This window comes from Eurosta solidaginis, chromosome 1 (assembly GCF_040869045.1).
Source record: "Eurosta solidaginis isolate ZX-2024a chromosome 1, ASM4086904v1, whole genome shotgun sequence".
In the NCBI taxonomy this organism is placed as follows: domain Eukaryota; kingdom Metazoa; phylum Arthropoda; class Insecta; order Diptera; family Tephritidae; genus Eurosta; species Eurosta solidaginis.
The window spans coordinates 377,372,816-377,384,910 of record NC_090319.1 but is presented as its reverse complement, the minus strand read 5'-3'; the positions used below and the strand labels follow the sequence as shown (position 1 = coordinate 377,384,910).

Here is a 12,095-nt window from a genome sequence, read left to right as displayed (position 1 = left end):
TTTAAAAACAAATTTAAAAAAAAAAAAGATCCCAAACGGTCAATTTTTGAAAAAGTTATAGCATTTTGAAAACAAAAACGATGTTTTTTTAAATATTCATAACTTTTTTTGAGTTGGATGAAAAAATTTGAAAAAATTCTGAAAAACGTCTTTCGTAAGCTTGAAAAAAAAGAAAAACTTTCAGCCAATTCTAAAGGGGTCGGGTTCAAAATTGGTCGAAATGGGATGGAATATCCCATATGTATTATTGCGCCGCCTTGTAACACTATTGAGCACACAAAACAAACAACAACAGCATTTCAAGTGTACAGCTGGGTATGTAATGTTCGGTCACCCGAACTTACACTTTCTTACTTGTTTTTTTCTAAGTATATTTTAACTGAAAATGAAAGAATGTTTTCGCTTGTTTTTGTTTTTTTTAATGTTTAAATAGTAAGTACCTATGCAAGATCAATAAAATTAATGAAGAATGTGCAAAGGTTTACTTTATGTTGTTGTATTTATTTATTTGGTTTAAATATTAAATAAAAATAAAAAAAAACGTTATAAAGTGTTGTAAAACGTTACAAAACGATTATTTTTATTTTAGATCATATGTGTCCGGTAACTGGAATTTTACTGTTCGGTTTCTGATTGTCCAGTTAATGGCAAATTCTGACTTGTATCAAAACAAAAATTTTTACAAAAAAATAGAGAGTTTTCTGTCGAAGTGGCTGATTTTATTAGATTGAGAATTAAGCAATAGTCATTTGAAAATTCAAAGTTTTTTAATATCACTTATAAAATTTAACCAATTTTTAAGATTACATGAGAGCTCAAAAATTATTTACACAGGTAGGTACTTACATTCAATTTTAGCCAATTGTTGCTGAGCTTCTTTAGTTTGTACATGCAAATCCTCACTGCTCTCATTATCCTTCGCTCCCGTCATCTCAGCCTTAAATGGGTACAGCCAATTTTAGTAATGAATCGAATATCCAGTGAAGGGCGGTTTGAATGGTTTCAAATCAATTCAAATGAGCACACAACAATTTCAAGGGTGGGATTAATAAACTACGCACTAATTTACGTTACTTTATTTTAATAATTACATTTTTTAAAATACTTTAGTGAATAATTTTATTCGAACTACTTTTTTTTTTAATTGCCCTTAATGTGGAGTATTTTACGGAGGGCGGGGGAATTCAAATGGATTTATGTGCGTCGACAACTTTTTCTTCATTTGCAACAATTAAAGAATGCAAATAATTAATAAAAGTGCCACACAAAAACAAACGGCTTGACTGCGCATTTTGGCTTGTTGTTTTTTTATTTACTTATAATTGTAGTTATTGATAAACAATTGACTATTCGTAGTTTAGTGCCCTTTTCTCAAGTAAAAATGACGCGCGCTCGGAGTTCAGCTAAACGCACGTTTTGACTTTGTGACAACTCGTTAATAACTGAAAATTCTAATAAATTTTCTGTTTGATAAACACAAAAACTTTATTCGGTTTTATTTTACTTTGGTAATTTGTCCATTTTCTCTTTTACGACTTGGCACTATTTCGCCGCTTCCAGACATACCCTCTGCCGTGTACACTTTTGTTGGTATTTCATTCATTCGTTGTTGTTGTAGACGCACAGTGGTTTTGTGCGGAAAAAATCAACATTTTTTATACCAAGCTGTACTTGTACTTATAACTTCAATCGCATAAGGGGAGATTAATGATAGTAAAAGTATATAAAATTATCAGTGTGAAAAAGGATTTCCAGTGAGGCATGTCCGTCTGCTCGTTAACACAACAACTTTTGCAGAAATTTTAATGTGAAATTGGATGTACTATATCATCTTATCTCTTCTACCAGTTTCAAGACGCCTTACCTAATATTTTTCAAAAACAGCCTATTCCGAATATACTTCGAAACCGACGTCCTAGCTTAGAATTCGATTTAAAACGCCCTATCTCAGAACGTTTTTGATAAACGCCCCAGTTAATGGCAAAATATATAAAATTCAAGCGTTTTTGAAACAAACTATAGGATAGGATGTTTTTCAACCGAGTTCTGCTTTTTCTCACAAATTCTGAAATAGGGCGTTATATAAAAGATCTCTGAAAAATTGCGTTTTGCGAATGACAGACAAGATATTGTGATATTTTAAAATATATCTTGAACGCAGAATAAATTGGTATGGATGTTTATGTGAAAAAAATCGGGCTATAACTTTTTCGATATCAGAAAAATCATAAACGAATACTGATAAACCGATGATATACGGCCATATAACGATATGATATAAATTAAGACCAATTTTCAGTTTTGGACGTGGCTACGAATACATTTAAAATGCGAAAATTTGACTTACAAGCAACGATAACTCTCTTATAGACCACTAACGCGGTCTAATCTAGTTCTGTATACTAGGAAGCATAGGGAACGGAGAGGTAACTATGAAGGGATAACTCATTAAATATTTATTAAATAAATATTTACTGGGTCCTGGTTTGTCTAAGAACATAGCGTTAAAAAAGAAGCTATCTTTATGCCTAGTTGTAATTTAAGAGTTAGATATCTTAATTAAGCAAGTTATTTTAGAAGATTTTTCTAAAACAGCATCACCCACGGCACTGGGTTAGAAAAGCCTTCGAGTATTTCTGTCTTGAAAAGCTTCTCAGAAAATTCATCTGCCTTAGCAGATGCCATTCGGAATCCATTAAAAACTTGTAGGTCCGCCAATTGGTAGGAAAAAATTGAATTCGAGACAGTACAAATTGGAAGAGAAACTTCGTGTTAGTCTCTCTTATCTGAAGAAAAGCGGCGATATATTCCAAGTCCACTTAATATTCGCATACAATTTTTCCCGTGTCTCACATTAACGGTCTTTAAAGTTAGAGAAAAAAGTTCTAGATAACTAGTAATCTCGACTCGATAAAATTTTTAAAGCACTATTTCAAATTCAATTCATTTTAGAACTCCATTAGAGAAATACATTGTTGTTCGATTTCATAACTATAATTTTTCTCGACTTGATAAATAGGTCCCGTTTTGTTTGAGAACGCTGCGTTTCTGCCGTGTTTCCCGATTCGTCCTCTAATATTAGAGATATTAGTAGATCAAGAATTGGGGTAGTTTTCTAATCTTCCTCTAATCCTTATGAATCAAACTTCAGTGTTTGCTGGGCTGTATTCCCACCGGTTAGTAATAATTCTTATTCAATTATTTTTTCTTTTGTTTCTTTCTTTCGGTGTTTCCCTATTAAAAAAAAAATACAAATTGAGTAACCGATGTTAATTAAATTAAATTAATTAACCTTGTTGCTTTAAATGTATGAAAACATTTATTTGAAGCAATTTTTAATTTATAATTTATTTAATAGTTTGGGAAAAATTTAAACAACGTGACATAAGGTTTACAAAAACTAAGGCATGACGTGGCTGAATGCGTTTGTAACACTTCAACCATCGTAGGAGTGCGGGTTCAAATCCCACTCCCGGGAAAAAAGGCTTTGAAAAGATTTACAAGGTATAATCGAAACAGCTGTCCCCTTGTCCGTCCTGATGTCACGTTGTTTAAATTTTTCCCAAACTATGAAATAAATTTTTAATTAATTAAGTTAAATTCTTAAAAACTTGTTTTCCGTTGCCAGTCCATCTAAAACCACTGTGCTTTAGCGTCACACCAATTGTTTTTCCCGTTCAAAACTAACATAAAAGCGCCCATTGCGGATGGCGTCAGCATGCGTTTGCTACGACGTTCGCCGCAGCGATGATGACGACGACAACGCCATATGTATGTAGATGGCGGTAACGACAATAACATTGTGTGCTGTTGCTGTTTTTATTCCTGTTGAGTGTTGAGGTCAAAATTTGATAGCAACGTAGTCGCCATACGCGGAGCTGAACGCTGGGAGCTCATAACTGGTGGTTTGGCATATGATTTAATTTTGTATATAAACATTAGGGTGGCGTTTCGTTGTATGGAGGAAAAAAGTGCTTGAATTTTCGATCTTACGGCCTAGAAATATGCGAATAGCGCAAAAACGAATGTATACAAAGTCGTATGCCAATCTATAAAGATTTAGAGGTTTCGCATGCAACTTGAAGTCCTGAAAAGGGACGAATTTCAAACATTTCAAGGAATATGAATTCCTTTATCCCAGAAACGTTTACACCTTTTCAAAGCCATTTTTCCAACCAAATACATTTGTTCTTGATGTATATTGGAACGATTTTCCGTCATCCCTTGTCAAATTTAGTTTCTACAATCTAAGAAATCGGTTCATTTATCACAGAGCTATAGATTAAAATATAATTAAATGAAAACATTTTTTCTTTATTCATTGTATAGAAGAAAATAACCAACACCCGTAACAAAAACAAATTCCAAAATTAATAACGTTTTGAAACTTGGCGTCGTTAAAGTCATATTGAATGAGCTACAAATGCGTACTCGAAAAATTTCTAAAAATTCATAGTAAAGAGTTGAAAATTTTTAGAGCAATTGTAATCTTGGCACCAATTTTAGTAATTTTAAATGCGTTTGAAAGCAAAATCTTTAGCCTCTGATAACAAGTGAGCGACAATTCCGCCCACACTAACTGAGTTAGGGTACGAAACGTAAAATTCGGTCTTTGCACTATTTCAAGCTCCTTGCGAAACCTCTAAATCTTTTTTATTGGTTTAAAATTTTGATTTTTTTTATATTTTTAGGTTATTTTAATATTTCTGGGGGATGAGATCGAGAATTGGAACACTTTGGAAAACAAGGGCCACCCTAATACGCATAGAAACATTTGTATTTGTTTACATATAATTATATACATACAAATTGAATTGATTGTGCGTACATATTTCGATCTATACAAAAACCAGATATGTATCTTTAATAGAAACCTGTAAAAATTAAAGGCCGAGAGGGTTACATATGTACATATGAACATACATACGTCGTTGATTTGATGTGTTGAGAACACTTCGACTTCTCTTAGGTAAACTTCCGAAGCATGAGCTCCGTTCTTCTACTTCTAAAATTAATAAGTTTAATTTCACTTAATGCGAGTAGACTGCGAGACGCCTTACCAATTATCCTGTGCGATATATATTAGAACAACCCTTAACCCTTAGCTTAAGTACCTATCAAATTCAAACAGGATATTAGCAGTCATTAAAGAATTGGCACTGTTTGTTAAAATAGTAAATCAGTCATGCGAGAAAAAGAAAATATTAAAAAAAGTTGGAAAAAAGCTTGACACGCATTTCCGTCTTAGAGCTAATTGGACTCACATATGCTTATCGTATCAAATAAAAACTTTATAATCTTTCCTACAAAATGGAAGGACGTGGCATATATGTTTTACGCCGGCTCCGAATGGCATCTGCACGCAGATGAACTTTCGCTGAGAAGAGGTGTTTGCCAAACCACTGCCTAGGGTCGACCCCAGGACAAATAGAACATTATAGCCGATATTGAACAAGCTCATTCTGCAGTAATTGGCGTGGTTTTCATTATCGTCTATTTTGTGCTCGTCATCTCTCTCGCTATCTAACAATGAGGAGTAGTGCACCATCAATAAAATAAACACATTTGATACGTTGGTTACCAGGTCACCATAAACATTTCTGCAGGAACCTGCCCGGGCTTGAAAGCATCACTCTTACCAAGAATTTTTTTTTTTTTTTTTTTTTTTTGAAGAATTTTTGGGCATTACCTGAAAGGTAGCATTTGAAGCTCCTCATATTTGGTTTCGTGTTCAACAACCAGGGAATAGTCAAATAAATGTTATGTTGAAAAATCTTACATTGAACGATAGTACTTGAAGGCGAAGCCTCTTTTTCAACACAAAGCCAGCAGCGCTCTTACCAATTGAGCTCCCCTTCTCAGTCCCAATACAGTCATCTTATTTACTCTCGCCTGTCACGCAGACATCAACTAGCCGGGTTACTATACCATTCCCTACAAGACTCTTAACATTGCAGATACATGCCCTTAAATCATAGTCCTTAAAACTTTTTACGCGTTGGTCATAAGAAACAAGTGATAAGATCCTAGGTTTTCTAGATATTTCTAAGCAGGTTTCAATAAGCGCATAATCCGGGTAAGTGGTTTGCACTTTAGGTGCCTTTTACGATTGGTGCCTTACCGTGGATGTATTCTAAGTTCCCCAAACCTTCTGGGTAGTGTCGTCTCACTCACTAAAAAATCTAAATTATTCTACTCGAATTGACGCCACTGTAGTCGGTTTTTTTTTTGTTATTTCAATTACTGTTCTGTTCCCAGCGGAATCAGCAGGGCAACGCAGGGCTTAGTGTAATTTATCGTTAACTGCTCGCTGAGAAAGCGGCCCTGAATGGTAAAAAGCTCAGTATTTCTATCAAAGGAAGTTACCTAATTGGTTTTCTAACGCGAAGGGTTAACCTGGCTTGCGGGGATTTCTATGCCTGCAAGACAATGCTGGGCTAGGATCTATAAGGCTTGGACCTATAAGGCGATTTTTCGACAAAGGTGATATTTGGGTAATATTATTCATTTTATTTTCATTAAAGGAAAAAGATCCTCGACTCCAACCCGTTTCAACTGCTATTAAGGAACATTTTACCACCCCAAAGGTCTTTATCACATTGAATTTATACTCGACGGGTCGAAACTAGTGGGATGGGATCAATTAAATCAAAAGCTTTGGCCTAACAAACCACATTAGCGCTAATCGAAGGCGTAGCCACACAAACCAGCCATTAATCCATCAATTATGCCCACCGATATTATTGCAGCCGGACTGCTCTTTTTATTTAGGTTATATAGTTAATTTTATCACCGTTTAAAGAAAGAAGTGGTCAACTCCAAACTGCGTCATCTGCTATTAAGGCTCATAAAAGAAAGGTTTTACCACCCCCAACGGTTTTTATTACATTGTAGCTCAATTCATGAAGTCATTTCCTATTCTGCAACTGAGATAATAACGTCAGTTGCAACCCAAAATAAAATGTTTTAAAGCAATAAAAGAAACAAAAAATAAACAACCCCAAAAGCGTAATGCAACACACCAAATCCACCTTAGGACGTATTTATTCCCATTTCAAATGCTCGCTTCAATAGTGCAATAACAATAAAACAAAGCTGAAATAAAAAATAGAATAAAAAAAAAGAACTCTGCAACAAACATATAGACTCTATATGGAAAGTAAACTAGTAAATGGACTTATTTTAAAATGGAAAGCTAATGACTTTGTACACATACTCAAATCCCTACTTTTAATGGCTTACTGTAGCACAGTGGAATATTTTGAAGCATTTGTATTCAAAAACATGAGAAGCTTTGTGAATTACAAATTAAAAAAATATGAATTCGAATTTTTACTAAGAACAGAAAACAGGAATTATTTTGTTATTTGTAGCCCTATCTATTGGCACCACAGTGAAGACCTGCTTTAGAACTTCGTTCAGGCCTACCAAGCACTAGACAATTCATAATGCTGTCCTTTCTGACACGTTCTCAACTATTTTTCTTTAAACAGGCTTACAAACTTGCTTGCAGAGGACAGGTGTTGTCCGTTTTTGTTTTAGGATAGCAGTAGTTACGGCTTCGGTTTCGTTTGATGTCCGCTGCACAACTAAGACAGCTTACTTGGAGAATTAAACGATCTAATGCGTAGCAATGTTACATTCGGCAGCCATCGAGCTTTGATATTTCTTAACATGAAGTGACAAGGTGATTCCACTTCATCGTCCTCCATACAGGTAAGTCAGGTGACACTGTCTAATATATTAGAACGCATTTAATGAACTTCAACTGGGCACAGCTCAGTTGACACTTAAATTGCTATAAATAAATGAACTTAAGTAAACCCTAAAAATATCCCCAGTGTTTGAAATTGTTTCAGTGCAGCGCATGATTACCTGATTCGTGGCATACCTATCGAGAAGAGGGAAGTAGACAACGGAATTCCAAATTTCTTATTGGTAGCCACGTTCAGTTCGGATGAAGCGGCGGGTAGCATCTTAGCTCCCAGCAGAATCCCAAATCTCTGGTAATCAACCAACATAGAAGGGATGTTTTTGAATGTTTTTTTCCAAACAGACAAATGGGTTTTATTTGCTTTTTAAGTCACATTCCTTCAAACTATTCCACTATGTCTCAGCGCAGGAAGCCAATACATTTAGTAAGTAAATAATTTGATGATTCGTTCTTAATGCTTAACGACGCGACATTGTAATGACAATGACCCCTTACTCACACAAGCATATAAGTATGTAGCTTAGCCAGGACTCGTAAGCAACTCATATTCCTATAGGTCGCGGAAGAGTGGTGTAAAATTTCTTAGGCTCTGCTCATTATACCCCAAACAACTCGTCAAAACTATAGTTTTTTTCACCCTGACCTTTGTTATTTTAATTCTAATGACACCTGCGAGACATATTTACGTGTTGTTTGTACGTTGTTGTTGTGTGTTAGCTACCATTCTTTTCACCGCAAGTCCCAAATGTTCGATTTCAAATCATAAAAGACCGACTAACCAAAATTAGGTTGACACGTAAGGACAACTAATGTTCATGTAATTAAAATATTAAAGACATATGTATGTAGATACTAGAGAAAAATATATACGAATTTAAGTTATAAGACCGAAATATTTATTGTAAATATACCTTGAATACAAAGCTGAGCGTGTCAAATGAGCTACATCACGAGATATTGGTTGTCAGATAAGACTTTGGCCAATAATAAATGCGGAAAAATCAGGCAATTAGCGCTTAATTAAGGCATTGAAGGATGAAAAAGGAAATTTGTTTGTCACCGAAATTCGGATCCGGTATCGCACATGACTTTAATTTTGATTTACTTTCATTTTGGTCTAATATCGGGCAAACGAAGTATATGATCCCGTGCCTGTGCTTCGAAAGCAATCTTCAGGCCACAATTGAGCCGGAGAGCTAGGTCCAGCGTGCAGAAATGGCAGAAAATACTATACATGTGTATACGGATGGTTCCAAATTAATGGAAAAAGTAGGGTCTGCTGTTTACTGTGTCGATACAGAAATAAGTAGATCCTTCCTAGAGGCTGCCAGATTACTGCAGTGTCTTTCAGGCGGAAATTATAGCCGTGAATAAAGCAGCAGCAATTTTTGAGGAAGCGTGCTTAAGCTGCAGTTGCTTCAATATATATATTTATTGTAGGAGGCGATTAAGGCAAACATCTCACACAGCACTTCAGCACGAAGTGTTATGGAATGCAAAGAATCATTGAAAAAACTTCGCTCAGGCCGGACCACACACATCTATACTGAGTTCCCGTTCACAAAGGGATAGAAGGTAACGAAAAGACCGATGAGTTGGCAACGGAGAGTGCAGCACTCGCTGAAACGACAATAGACGTCCCAAACCGTTTGGGAGAAATTAAAATTTGCATATGATCCACCAAGTAGGAAAGGCGTGGAAAAAAGCGCAGGGCTGCAAAATTTCTAAGATCATATGCAAAACCTACGATATTAGTCTAACAATGTGGCTCATATCGCTGAAGAGAGAAGACTTAATGCTCACGATGTGCATACTGACTGGACACTGCCTTCTGGTGCCACATGTATATAAGTTAGGCCTCGTCAGCAACAGCAAGTGTAGGAAGTGTGAGCTGCAGGAAGAAACGGTTGAGCACACTCTGTATTCATGTCCTGCGCTCGCCAGGTCAAAGCTCCAGCGGCAGAGTTGCCAGATTTCGAAGCAGCTATTAAGCTGGGTCCTAGAAAACTGCTAGTATTTGCCAAGAGGACAAATTTATTCTATAACATATGTCCTGGCATCTGATTGGGGTTCTTCCCTTTAGTCGTCAAACAAATTCTGGTAACACTATGGACACATTCAGTCTATATGAGGTCTTTATTGGCCGACCAGTTCAACCAAACCTACATTTTGGTTTCGGCTGCTATGGGAATTTCGATTTAATCTTAGGTTTAGAAATTTAACCGTAAATTTGAAACCATTCATAGGTATAAGCAATTTTTAAAACTTTATTGTGCTGATGTACTGAGAAACCTCTCAATTTGCCACTGTATTTTTAAATTGTATCCAGTTTCAATTTAAAATTTATTTCATTTTAAAATTGTTTTGAAACAAAACCAAAAAAGTTTCAAAAATCTAAAAATATAAATTTGTATACACCTCTGGTATTTAGACAAAGCAAGCTACCAGAATCCGTCGCCTGTCAGTTTTTGTCACCCAGATTTGTGCACTCATTTTCAGGAAGACCGGTATCATCTATCTTTGAAACCAAATTTGGTTTGGTCATATACATATGTAGTAAAAAAGTTTCATATTTAGACTCAAACTACAAGTTTATAACGCCAACTGACGCTTTATTTGATAGATATCGTTCGGCTAGAGACTACAATTTTCGTTTGGCGGTCAGACCGCGATCTCTTTCTGGTTTGACTTCGGCTCCAATTCCAGTTACGGTTTTGATTTTGGTTCCGATTTCTATTTCGACTCCGGTTTCTGTTTCATTCCGCTTTGAGTTTCAGCTTCTATTTTGATTCGGCTTCTATTGTGATTATATCCATTTGCCGAAACGTAATAAGAAATTAAAATTACCAAATGAGTCAAAATTTGTCTAAATCGTTTCGCCCCTATACTTACCGATTTTCTGCACTGTAGAATTAAACGGAATGTTCTTACGTTGCCCTGACTGTCCCGACTAATGACAGGCAAGGGAGCGTGTTATTCGCAAATCCATCTGTTCATCTTCGCCTCACTTCATCCCTGATGGTGGAATGTCGAGATCCGGCTATGTTTCCCATCATACACTGCAACCCCCAAAAGAACGATAGCTTGTGCGACAACTGAACCCAGGACAACGGTAAGGGATTTAAGGGGATGTTAAGCATAATAAAAAGCTGTATAATTTATCCAACCCAATTGGCAACCTCACCTGCTCCATGTGAATTTTTTACAAATATGAATTATATATATAAAACCTTCGAGGAGCATTTTTATCGTTAAAACAACAACAGTAGACCGCTAAATATGACCTCAACATGGACATCAAAGGGTTTGTAAACGAACACATCCCCACCAAATAAGAGGGGCATCAAACAGCTTGAACCTTTCCGTAGGGAACTCTGGGTCGCCAGAACCTCGGCCGCTAACTTGTAGGTGAGGTTAACACCGCAGTACAAATATATAACTGAAGTACAGCATAAAAAGGCAAATATTTTCTCATATTTGATTTTTTTTTTTTAATTCTTCCAATTCGCCGTGCAGAAGAATGTCAAGTCAAAAGAAACATTTCATTGATTTCGATTAACTGACATATTGTTGTACAAGGCGTTGTATGGAAAATAATCTTGAAGCAATCAGCTGTTGGAATAACAAACATCTAAATTCGCCTTGATTTCACATCAAAATAAAATTAACATTGTTTCATTGTACTGACATTCCGCAGTCCCAGAAAAGAACAAACAGTTGATGGCAAGCCATTGACTTGTATTGGATTCGCCTTGATACTGCGGCGAATGTTGGCAATTCCGATGCGTCACTGTGCTGTTAGTAAATAAATGCACAACAGCAAAGCAAGCAACCACTCTTATGTGCTTGTAGACATCAAAGCATGCAACCAGACTACATGCAAACAGCGAAGCTAACAGCGAAGAGATTATTACACATGTACACATGTAGTCGTTACCTAAGAGCAGAAGTTATTACTCACACATACACACGTATATAATCAGAAGACAAATGTAAATAAGCAGTTCTAGAAGGTTGTTCGTGAAAAATTTAGACCATTGGAGAGATATGCGAACGAGGCAACAGAGAGTATAAAAGCAGCGCAGGAATTATCAATCAGTTTGATTTTAAAACACTTTTAGTGAAGTACGCTAGTATCGTAATTGTGAAGAACTACTACTACAGTAGAGTTGGAAATAAAGGAGATATTGCTATACTGAATATTTGAGATATTTATTCGACTATTCAGCGATTCTAACGATACCAGAAGGTGCAAAATAATCAGAATTTCCCAAAATACGTAACAATACTTATGTTAGAGTGCTTGAATATCCTGTAAGCAGTTCAAAAACAATAATTGTACATATGTACATACATTTGTTATAGTTAAAATTTTTATTTG

At 35.8% G+C, this 12,095-nt stretch overlaps 1 protein-coding gene across 2 annotated transcripts in view; it reads right to left on the bottom strand.

Moving 5' to 3' along the window:
- Positions 1-1,426, bottom strand: part of LOC137238325 (uncharacterized) — a 68,062-nt gene extending 66,636 nt beyond the window's left edge. For both annotated transcript variants that reach the window (XM_067763175.1, XM_067763172.1), the window contains exon 1: positions 847-1,426. Coding sequence is in view for 1 of the 2 variants with exons in the window: in XM_067763172.1 (XP_067619273.1) it covers positions 847-931 (85 nt within the window). In the remaining variant the exon portion in view is untranslated. The remainder of the gene's footprint in view (positions 1-846) is intronic.
- Between the last annotated feature and the right edge of the window lie 10,669 nt (positions 1,427-12,095).